Raw genomic sequence first — 12,274 nt, forward strand, 5'->3', positions numbered from 1 at the left:
TGTGCTTAAAACATTTTAGTGATGGAGTGTGTGGTTAAAAGAGCTCGGTGGCCACTGCCTAACATTGCCTCCTGGTCTTACTGCCCCGTCTGCAATGCCCCTGCATAGCATACCTCTTACCCACTGCTCCCTTTACCATCTGAGGGCAAAGTTAGCTGGGGTAACAAAATATTCAATATATACCTTAAAGAAGCTACAAGTGTGTTGTTCCTCATATAAACTAAGTCTGGAGGTGAGCAGCCCAGGAATAGAATGGCAGCTCCAAAATCATCTGAAATCCAGGCTCTTCAAACTGATTTCTCTGCTCTTTTCAACTCATGATTTACAGCTCATCACTCAAAACGGCTGCTTCATCGCCAGCCATTACTTCAGTATTCCAACCTACAGGAGGAAGAAAAGGGTGAAGAGAAATATCCTCACTTTAAGGATATTTCTGGTTATTAGAGATAAAGAATGACATTTATTACTGACAAAGGGATCAACTCACCAGGATGATATCACAATTCCAAATCTGTATGGACTCCATAAAATGGTTGCAAAGTGTATGAAGCAAAAGTGCACAAAATTAATTAAAGGAAGGATTGACAAATTCCTGGTCATAGTGGGAGTCTATAATATACCTTTTTCAATAAACAATAAAACAAGAAGACACAAAATCAGTAAGGATATAGGTGGGAAAAGTACAGTTAACAATTTTAACCTAATTGACACATAGAGAATTCTGCACCCTACAATGAAAGGAATAACATTCTTTTCAAACATATATGTGAAACATACACCAAAAAAAAGATACCTCGAAGAAGCTGCTTGTACCACTTCTGCTTACATGCCATTTGCCTGCACCTAGCAAGAAGGGATGCTGGGAAATGTCATCGGCTCCGGGTGGCTAAGTCTCTACCTAAAACTGAGACATTCTAGTCTTAAGGCAGAAGAAGAAAACAAATATGAGGGACACCAGCAGTGTCTGTCCCTTCCTTCCTCCCTTCCTCTGGCAGCTCTGGTCCTGAGAGCATTGCACAGTGGGTAAGAGTTTGAGCAGAGTCAGAAGCTCCTCATTCTAGTCTGGCTTTGCCACTTCTTGCTATATGACTTTGGGCAGTTTGTTTGACCTGTCTAAGCCTCAATTTCCTCATCTTGCCCAATGGGAATAACCCTACTTCATAGAGCTGTTAGAAAGATGGAACAAGATATAACATGTCTTATGCCTGGCACATAAGTGCTCAATAAATGTTAGCGGCACTGAGAGATTAAGTAACTTGGCAAAGGTCACACAGCTGGGAAATGACAAAGCTGGCTTTCAGATCCAGACATCTGGTCCCAAGCTGGTACTGACTCTACTTTGTGGCCTCTGCCACCCCCAGCACAGGGCCCCACATACAATGGGGGGTGCGGTGAGGGAAAGAGCACTGAACAATGAGGATAGGAAACTGCCACTGCCAATTAGCCTGTGACTTCAGAGAGTTCATTTAAAAAATGTGTGTCTTAACTCAGGCATGTATTAATTTCCTCATTCCTTCTGCAAAAGTTTGAATGAAAGTGAGCCTAAAGGTTTCCCCTAACCCTGACATTCTGTCATTATATCTCTCCTACCACTAATGGGTGGAATTTTACCATTAGAAATGTGTTTCTTTTTGTTAAATCCTGTCTTATTCCTGAACTCTTTTTTTAAAAATACAGTTTTCCTTTAGAGGGTCCTGACCTCTTGGTTTGTAGGTCTAGAGAAGGTTCTGTGGCATGAGTCCTGCCTTTGGAGGGGAGAGGCAGGCGAAGGGAGGAGAGAATGCAGACAGGAGAGGCTGGGCCCCAGACAGTCAATTTCACTAATGGTTCACAGTGGCCTAGAGGACCTCTTGTGAGGGCCTCCTGCAGAATGACCATGTAACAGCTCCCATTCTAGTCGCCCGGAATTTTTATAGGCTTTTCTCCCCCTCCTTTTGTATTTTTCTCCACCACCCTGAGTCTCAGACTAAATCAGAGAAAAATGGGTTTTGTCTTTTTTTAATGAGAAGACTAAAAGTCTTAAATTACTTTCTTCAAGGTCTGCAAATAGAAATCCCAGATAAGACAGTCACCTTTCTTTTCTCCCTTCCTCTCTCCCTGTCCCAGGAGCCCATGAGCTTCAAGTAAAAGGCAGAGCAGTCGCTCAGGAGGAAGTGATCTGGGCTCGACCTAGCACCAGCACAGGAGAAGGAGCGGGCCACACGGGGAGGCCTGGGTGGAGGTGGGGAGTGAGGGAGAAAGAGATGGAGATGAGCCACACAGTGCCTCACTGCTTATGGTTCTAGAATAAAAGAGGTGCCCTAAAGGGGGACGATTTCTTAAGGAGCCACTCAACTGTCAGTGTGTGTGCAGGTGCCGGGGGCCAGGGAGCTCGAGGAGAAGAGGAAACCACACAGGCAGTTCAGACTTACTGGGGAGCAAACGGGACTTCCGGGCACAGTGATCTTTCTCCACCTTTGTCACCCGTTGTTGTCACAGTTCCCAGAGAGACCATGAATGGGCATCAGGGCAAGGAGAGGGAGCATGGTTCTGGGACAAAGACTAGGAACTTTAGGGCTGGAGTCACGGGTCTAATCCCTGCTACACGTAGTAATAATAGCTAGCATTTATTGAGCATTTACTATGTGCCACGGGTTATGCTAAATATCTCGCAGATTATCACATTTGATCCTCAGAACAACCCTGCAATGTAGGCATCATTGGTATACCCATTTGCAGATGAGGACACTGAGGAATAGGATTTGTCCTAAGTCTCACACGTCTTATGAAAGATCTGGGTTTGGTCCCAGGGAATCAGACTCCAGAGCTTTTGTACATCTTCCTGCCAATCTACTAGGCCTGCCAACCTGCTTCCTCATTTGGAAAGTCAAGGTGCAGGGGGAGCTGGGGTGGACTGGGTGATCATCAAGGTCCTTTCCAGAAAGGATGCTGTGATTTGGGGCCCATGCGTCCCCCTTGCATGCAGAGGTCCTGTTCAAATGATGCAGAGTGCAGGATTCTAATGTATAGCAGGTATGCAGTGTGAGTGTGTGTGTGTGTGTGTGTGTGTGTGTGTGTGTGTGTGTGTAGGACAAGTAAACTTGTGTCCTCACACCTGATGAGACGAGAAGAGAATAAGAACACAACAAAGCCAATGCAATGTCTTTAGGACGACTTGTAGGTTAGACCTGTGTCAAAGGACAAACCAACATCCCGAAGTCTTGAAAATCCTGCCCAACTCACCTCCATTGTGTCAACAGCCTTTGCATTCCCTGCTCTTTGCTCCAGGTTGCACACCCACAACCTTAGGTCCACCTGGCAAGATGGGCTAGTAAGCCCTTTGGAGGGCACTTTGCCAAGGAGCTCTGGCTCTGGAAAGGGCAGGGTGGTTCTCCCTGGTATGGACCCTCCAGCCCAGCATGCTTATCTTCTTGGCAGGCCCAGCGACCATGGCCCATGACAAGGTGGAGCAGGATGACTGGCTGGTCCTCTACCTGAAGTACTTACTCTTTGTCTTCAACTTCTTCTTCTGGGTAAGTGAAGTCTGCACACACGTACCGCTCCACAGCACCGAATGAATCAGGCCACTTTTGCTTTTTATGAGTCACCACTCTGAGGTTGATTTCTTCCAAATCAAAGACCACCCATGGGCAAATTCTGCCTACTTTAAAGCAAATATGTACATTTGCTACTCAGGGGAAAGAAAAGAATCCAGCCTGCAGGTTGGCATGGAGTCCGTACCACATGGCATCTGAATAGAGGATGTATAAACGTAACAATGAGCTTTGTGTTCCATCGGCCGTACAAAGGGTCCAGCTCTTTCTTCCCTGCCAACTTGTTGCACCAGGGCCTTGTGGGAAATGTGACGCCTGAAATAATTGCTTGTTTTCCACTGACGCCCATTTGCCTTTCATGGTTCACATTCTCAGGCCCGGCAGAGAAACAGGAGTCCTGGGGGTCAGGGGCTGCCTCTGCATGTGATGGGAATGGTCTCTATAGCGACTCCCCTCAGGGAACACCCGGGGTGAGGTCTTCCAGGAGGAGTGGAATCTGTCCACTTGAGACAATTATCAGAATACTGTTAGCTCCCCAAAATAGCCAGTGACTGGAATATGCATATTTTGTATTAGAGGCTCAGTAAATTTGGAGAGGCAGAGTACTCTGAGGACATGCTTTGCAGTCAGCCGGCCCTGGGCGGTACTGGTACCAGCAGCGTGGTCTTGGACACATCACTATTCCTGGCTAGTCTGTTTCCCCAGCTACAAAACGAGGATCCTTTCTAACCTCTTGGGGTTTGTTAAAAACAAGACAACTGTCCCAAAATGGAGTTCTTATGCTAAGCCCCACGTCACCAAACTGAGACTTAATTACAGTTTCGGCTCTCCCTGAGATGGAGTCTAAAACCAGTCAGCCAGGAATCATCTGCACAGCACTAGCTAGGCCATCTGCCTGATAGATCCCTGCTATCCCCTAAAGAAAAGTAACCGTGTAACGACCAACCCCCCTTTTTTTTGCCTGGTGTAACTTCCTTGTTCTGGTTCTCTTCTGCCTACAAAAGTCTTTCATTTTGTACAGCTCCTCAGAGCTCCTTTCTATCTGCTAGATTCGATGCTGCCTGATTTGAATCTATGAGGTGTGATCCAACAATACAGTGAATGTTTAAATTTTTTTAAAAAATGTTACAGTAAAAGACACAATGCCATTAATCCCCCTCAAAATCCTCCCCCTCGCTTTGAACACACCCCATCATTCTTGCCACTTTCTGAAGCAGTGCTGGAAGTCCTCTTTCGTGAGTGTCTTTAGTTGCACTGTCGTGGCTGCCTCAACATCCTGAATCATTTTGACTTTGGGGAAGAGCCAGAAGTCTCACAGTGCCAGATCTGGTGAATAAGGTGGCTGAGGACACACTGTAATGTTTTTATTTGACAGAAATTGCCGTACACCAGAAGCGATGTGTGACACGGAGCCTTTCTGCTGTGTTCACAAAACAGTGAATGCTGCTGCCGAGTGCCATCTGACAGAAAAGCAGGATCTTCCATATGGGAAGTGGCACATCACACCTTAGTAACAGTGTGTGACAAGTTTCAGCTTCTTCCATGCAGTCAGTCAGGTGTGAGCTACGGTTGAAACAAGGTGTGTTATAAAGTGTGCTGTAAGTCATTCTCCATCGTGACAACACTCCGTGTCACACATCGCTTCTGGTATAAGGCAGTTTCTGTCAAATAAAAACATTGTGGTGTGTTCTCATCCACCTTATTCACTGGATCTGGTACCATGTGACTTCTGGCTCTTCCCCAAAGCAAAATGATTCAGGACATCAAGGCAGCCACGACAGCACAATTAAAGAGGACTTCCAGAACTGCTTCAGAAAGTGGCAAGAACAATGGGATAAGTATATTTGAAGTGGGGGGGGGAGTATTTTGAGGGGGATTAATGGCAATATGTCTTTTACTGTAATAATTTTCCCCCCTTCTTTCACCTCCCCCCCCCCCCCCGCACTCCGGTTCAAGCCGTTGTTTCTCAGTCTAGTTGTGTAGGACACAGCTCCCTGGCCCATCTAGTATTAGGAGCCTTGTGCTCCACCCCCGCTGAGGCAATCGGTCGCCAGTTGTCGGTAGGCCACTCACAGCGGCTCACGGCAGCTCTCGCCAGCTGCCAGCCACTCACGCTGGCCACCACCCACTCATGGCAGCACACGGTAGCCCATGACAGCACTCAGCAGCCCATAGCAGCTCATAGCAGCTCATGCCGACCTCCGGCTGCTCAGGGCAGCCCAGTTCCAGGGAGAGTTGTTGTTCACAATCTTAGCTGTAGAGGGCGTGGGAATCGAACTGGAGATCTTGGCATTAGGAGCACAGCGCTCCAACCACCTGAGCCACCGGGCCAACCTATATATTTTATATATATATATATATATATATATATATATATATATATATATATATATATATATATATAAGCATTTACTACATTGTTTGATCACACCTCGTATTTTGCTCAAATAAACTCTTAAAATGTTTAATGTGCCTTAGTTTATCTTTTAACAGTTCATTTAGCAGATCCCAGGAAATGATATATGTTAAGTGATATATGTTAAGCTCAGTCTCTGCACACAGAAGGCATTCAATAAATGCAATATTTTGGATATGTTTGATATAAAAGGCCTGAAAATACCAAATCAACCTGCTGGTGAGGCAGAGCTGAGATGCCTGTTGACAGAATCTTAGAAGATCTCAGAAAGGCAAAGCCATTTTCAGGGTTTTCCGATAAGATCAATGAAATTGCTTAAGATTGGAAAGGATCATGGTGTAGTAGTTTCGGATTGTTGGACGCAGCAAGGCAGGGGTTCCAAAGAGTCCTGGAGAATAGACAGTCATTTGAGGCTATGAAAAAGTTGAATAATTCGATGTTTGTTTAAATGTTTCTTGGAATGTTCCTGAAATGAATAATAACTTATTTTATTTGCAACTTTTATCTTTCTGGGTAAGAGTGTCCTGGGACAGTGAAGTTGTGTTGATGAAGGCAGGGGAATAACAGAGCCACGTTGATGTGCTCAGCAAGCTGTGTGGGTGCAGATTCTCAGACACAAACCCAACCGGGTGCTTAGGATTCTCGCTGAGCGAGGATTATGTTCTTCCTGACCATAAAAGTCTTATGTAGCCACTACAGGTAATCTCTAAATTACTGAAAAATATAAATAAGAAAACAAAAATTGCCCATACCCCACTGTATTAAGTTCGTAGGGCTGCCATAACAAAGTACCATAAACCAGGTGGCTTTAACAACAGAAATTTATTCTCTCACAGCTATGGATGCCAGAAGTCCAAAATCAAGGTGTCAGCAGGGTCGTGCTCCCTCCAAGCCTCTGGGTAGAATCTTTTCTCATCTCTTCCTGACTTCTGGTGGTGGCCGGCAATTCTGGGCATTCCTTGTCTTGCGGCTGCATTGTTCCAATCTCTGCCTCTGTCATCACATGTGTTCCTCTTGTGCCTCTGTTTCATATGGCATTTTCTTTGTCATTAGGCCCACCCTAATAACCTCATCGTAACTTGATTACATCTGCATAGATCTGAATTTTCAAATAAGGTCACATGTTAGGACTTCAGATCTTGTGGGGGGACACAATTCAACCCATAAAACTCACCATCCCAGGAATGACCACTGTTGACATTCCCTCTAGAATTTGTCCCGATTTGGACAAGAGATGGTGGTGATCTGCCATCTAGCACTACGGGAGTGACAATGGAAATAGAAGTACTTGGCAAGAGTCAAGGGATTTAGGAGGTAAAAATTGACAAGATTAGGTCATTAATTGGAGGGGACAGGTGTGTAGAATACGTAACTCCTAGGTTGATGGTGGAGCTTTTTATTGCAATGGGAGACCAGAAGGATGAGCTATTGGGGTCAGATGGAGGCATGGTGAGTCTGAGCTGCCAGGCGACATCTGAGCAGAGATGCTCAGTAGGCAGTGAGGTCACGGTTCTAGAACTCAGATGTGGATTGTCCCCACCTAGATGGTGGTTGCAGCCCCGGAAATGGGTGAGCACCTCCCCAGAGAGCATGGACTCTGAGAAGAGAACAGAGGCAAGAGTGAGACATGGAGCATCCCAGATGGATGGGAAAAGTCTGGGGTCAGCAGTGATCCCCCTTTGCCCTGAACTGGGGGAGCTCCCAGCTATGGGACTTTTAGTGCTAAGACCAGGAGGGCCCCAGGCAAGCTGGAACTCCCCCCAAGGGGAATTGGAGGAGGAGAAGTGTGAGCAGGAGGAAGAAAACCAGGAGAAACAGTGTCGCAGAAGCTGGAGATCTGGGAGGGGTCAACTGTAAAAAGGTAAAGGACACATCAAGCATTTTAAGGCCTAGAAAGTACCTATTGGGTTTGGCCACACAGAGTTCATTAGTGGGTGTGGTGAGAGCACTCTCAGGACAGTGTGGGGTGGAGGTCAAGGACGTAGACACTCAGCATAGACAACACGCACTGGGCACGCGGAGAAGAGGGGAGGGCAGTAACTGGAGGGGCCTGCGGGCGGTTGTGAGGGGCTCAGCCAAAACATCTGTGGAAGGGGTATACGTAGACATGGCGAGCACCCTCCGGGTCCCGTACTCTTTGAGTGGACTCACAGTCCGTCTGTTGGGTGTTTGCATTCCTTTGGGAGTGGTGAGAAGAAGGAGGTGTGGGTGGCAGTGCAGGCAGATGGGCAGCAAGCATGTTACCAGAGCAGCTACTGGTGAGGAGAGCATCCCCATAATAGATCTCCCTGCTTCGAGTTAAAAATAACCCTGCCTGGGGCCTGCCTACACGTGGACCAGCTTCCTAGGGAGCCATTCGGCCAAGCCTCATCCTCCTCCTGGGGGATGGTCGATTTCTGAAGGTCCAGGCCTCTGTCTCCAGTCTAGGGTTCCCGGCATCTGTCCCTGGACCTGCTATGATCTCCTCATATGGGCGGAGTGCTGGCCCATCTCTCCCACGGCAGAGCTCAATGTCACACATTCTGCAGTGTACAAAGTTCCTGGGAATTGACCAGAATTCTCCAGGGACGGGCCTTGTCAATGAGGATCCCCTCTACAGGAGAAGGTTTCCTCCGTACAACAGTACAACACCCCCTGGAGTCCAGCTGCTGGTCCTCCCCCAAGCCACTTTTATAAGACGAGTAACCGTGCAGGCGTCTGCACTGCTGAGTCCTGCCCCAGCCCCGTGTGCTTCCCACCTTTCGCCTTCCTCACAGAATTGTAATGCAGGGCGATGGGGAGGAGCCTTAGTGCCAGTCTGCTGGTCACACGACCACCACTGCGCGGACGCAGACAGTGAGCCTAGACAGCAGAGGCGGTGCCCTGGGTCATGATTGGGGTGAGCCCTCCAACTGCCTTTCTGCCCAGAACAGTGTTCCTTTGCCACACTCTATGGCAACCCAGCACAGAGAGGCTCGGAAGCCCAGGTCTTCCCTGCAGGGGTTATGATGCCTAGCATTTGTGAGGCACTGCTGGGCTATCTCATGTGATCCCACATCAACCCTCATGGTCAATGTCACTACTCTCCTCATTTTACAGACAGGGAACAGTTCAGAATCTTGCCCAGGGTATTATAGTGATGATAAGCAAAGCTGTCAACTGACAAACCAGGTATTCTGGTCACTAACAATGACAGCTGAAAAATACATTCTACAGTGTTTACTAAGCACATACTAAGTGCCAAGCACTGTTCTAGGCACTTGGAATACATCAGTGGACCAAGTTCCCAGCGTTCATGGAGCTGACTGCTGGAGGCCTCACCTCCGCTCGGCCTCCCACTTGCATCATCCTATGTAATCCTCTCAGCATCCCGACACTGTGAACAGCTTGATTACAGCCCCATCTTACAGAGTGGAAAGCAATTTGTCCCAAGTCCCAGAGCTGGAGCCCAGCTCTCTCCAACCCCTAAGCTTGTGTGCTTGGCTGCCAGGCTCTGTTTCTTCCATTTCTAAGTCCCAGACTTTTCTGCAGTGTCTTTGGGGGCACAATGGATGAGTGAGGCAGCAGAGCATGCTGGGAGGACTGGGGCTCCAGTTCAGGTTCAAATTCAGACCCCAGCATTTATTTTCCATGGGACATTCAGTGCTATGGACTGAATCGTGACCCCTCAGAATTCATATATGCAAATCCTAACCCCCAATGTGACTATATTTGGAGACAGGGCTTTAGGAGGTAATGAAGGTTAAATGAGGTCCTAATCCAATAGGATTGGTGGCCTTACAAGTATAGGAAGAGAGACCTTTCTCTCTTGAAGCAAGGAAAGGCCCTGGGAGGACAGAGTGAGCAGGCAGCCGTCTGTCCTCAAGGAAGAGGCTCCTCAACAAAACCGAATCAGCCAGCACCTTATCTTGGGGCTTTCAGCCTCCAGAACTGTGAGAATTAGAAATAAATTGCTATTGTTTAAGTCGCCCAGCTGTGGTATTTTATTATGGCAACCCGAGCAGGCAAAACATTAGGCAAATCACTTAATCTCACTGAGCCGCACTATTTTCATACGTTTAATAGGAATGTCAATATCTGTAAGAATTAAAGATGAATATTTAGAAAAACATTTAGCATAGTTTCTGGCACGTACTTGGTGCATAGCTATTACGATTAGACTGAGGGGTGTACCTCGTCTCCACAGCTCTCTGTCTGTAGCGCTGGCTTTAAGACTTTGAGGACCGTGACCTGTGTGAGGAATACATGAAAGCCTGAGAAGTGCTTACATGAAGCATTGTTCACGAAACAGCTTACCCTCACTGTGTGCGATGCACTCTGACGTTTTCTCTTCTATTTTGTGGTATTTGTTTTGTGTTTTTTAGTGAGTGCAGGTTACAAACTACCACATGATTTCACAGCCCTGATGGATTGCGTTCCAAAGTTTGAAAACCCCAGAGCAGTAGGATGGTGCAAGCAGTCGTCACCCCCACCCCATGTGGGCAGGGCTCGGGTGCCGGTGACCATGCACCAAGCCAGGTGGTCTTGATGAGACTTTCAACCAAGTTTAAATCCAGCAGCTGCCGTTGTAGCATTTTACACTCCAAATTCATTCTCATAACCACTCTGTAATGATCTTCATTCCCATTTTGTAGATGATAAGACTGAGGCTCAGATAATTGGCAAAGTTCTATGTCAATTCTGGATTTTTGACTCAAAATCTGGTGCTTTTCCCATCTCCACAGACCACTGACTCATAATCACAGCCTTAGATCCACCGTCCTGGTGCTTACTTGGAATCCAACATGTCCCCAAGGTTCAAGGTTGAACCTGGGTTAGGATATTCTGATAGTAGGGACATTCAGAGATGCAGAGTATGAAAAATATAAACAAGACTTAAGCAGTGTCACAATAGGATACCCGCATCTTGTACTGAAGCTCTACCCCACCTCTGGACCTCTATCCCCAGGCCTGACCCCCACCTTTCACCATCACCCTATCCCTGACTCCCATCCTATCCACCTTGCATTTCAGTGAACCCAATATTGATCGTGACCATTTCACTGAGCAGGGGAGGGTCCCTTGGATGTAGGTCTGGATCAGAAACCAAAGTGCCAACATTCTCATGCCTCCTCATGACCCTAGAAAGAAAATGTGACCTAGGCTTTCCTATGTGGCCACCTAGGAAATGCTTTCTTCCCTCTTCCATTTCCTACACAGCTCCCTGTAGCTCCCATCACCCCTGCAATGTTGTTCTCTAATTTATTATTTTAATTAGCTGCTTGGCTGTGTTAATAATAAAAAAATTTCCAGCCTCCCAGGAGCTATGCCAGGCTGTGGGAAAACTGGGAAAGCGGCAGCTCCCTTGCCTGGAGCAGCTCCTCTGCTCCAGAATGTCTTCCTGCCTGGGGTGTTGGCTGACGCATCAGTGTTTCCCTTGGGGGCCAGTGGGGCTCAGCTTCCAGGAGACCCCTGGGACCCTTAGGGGACCATGGGCCAAGAAGGAGGCAGAGGTGCTGGAGGACTCGTGCCTGGCCAGGGCAGTGAGGCGGCTGGAGAGCACCCACACATGCCTCCAGGCCTCCCAGGGGAGCTGGTACAGAAGAGCCTCTGCTGATTTCCTTCTGAGGGTGGAAAGCCCTCACTTGGTCCACGTCCTCCCATGAGCATGGCCCCTGCCTGCCTCCCCAGGCATGTCATCTGAGAAAGACCACCCAAGGGCCCTGGGGGGGAGGGGCTCTGCTGCACACTTCTTCAGGTGCTCCAGTCATGCTGTTCAGGGCAGCTCTGCCTCTGTGTTGTCAGGATCTGCGGGGCGACAGGCTTACACTTGAGGAGGACACACAGTTGGTCTGCACAGGGCCATTGCAGATGAGGTCAGTCAAGGGCGAAGCCTGTGGGGACAGCTCTGAGCTGCCCCTGCTGTACTCAGGGACCCCAGGCCTGGCTGTGGCCCACACACCAGGTGGCTTGCTTCATGGGCAAAGGAGCTTTGTGTGGGTCAGCAGCCCAGTTGGTAAAATGGACACTAAACTGGACGTTAGTGTTCTGAGTTTTACTCCCCACCCTCTCTCTGGCTAGTAATGGGAACTTGTAACAGTCACCTCTCTCTCAGCCTTAGTTTCTTCATCCAGAATAGAAAGGGGGTTAGAAATGATTCTTTGCTCCCTCCCTCCCTCCCTCCCTCCTTCCCTTCCTCCCCTCCTTCCCTCTTTCCTCTTTCCATAGGGAGTTACTGGGCATTTACCATGTGAGCACTCTGCTGGTAATGCTAAAATGAATGAGATGTAACCAAGAGGCTAAAAGGGGAGACAGACAAAGTAACACATACAACAAATATGCTGTGATGAGTGTAACCATAGAAACC

The 12,274-nt window shown here is 47.9% G+C and overlaps 1 protein-coding gene across 5 annotated transcripts in view; it reads left to right on the forward strand.

Annotated features, from left to right (window-relative positions):
- Nucleotides 1-12,274, forward strand: part of TSPAN11 (tetraspanin 11) — a 69,558-nt gene that overhangs the window by 23,180 nt on the left and 34,104 nt on the right. For 4 of the 5 annotated variants that reach the window (XM_088801405.1, XM_019717425.3, XM_088801400.1 and 1 more), the window contains exon 2: nt 3,418-3,512. The exons of the other annotated variant lie outside the window; for it this stretch is intronic. In XM_088801405.1, coding sequence (XP_088657531.1) covers nt 3,429-3,512 — 84 coding nt within the window. In that variant the 5' untranslated portion in view covers nt 3,418-3,428. The remainder of the gene's footprint in view (nt 1-3,417; nt 3,513-12,274) is intronic. 5 annotated transcript variants of the gene reach the window in all.

The sequence above is a fragment of the Rhinolophus sinicus genome, chromosome 1 (assembly GCF_057876585.1).
Source record: "Rhinolophus sinicus isolate RSI-liver-muscle chromosome 1, RSI-T2T, whole genome shotgun sequence".
Lineage (NCBI taxonomy): Eukaryota > Metazoa > Chordata > Mammalia > Chiroptera > Rhinolophidae > Rhinolophus > Rhinolophus sinicus.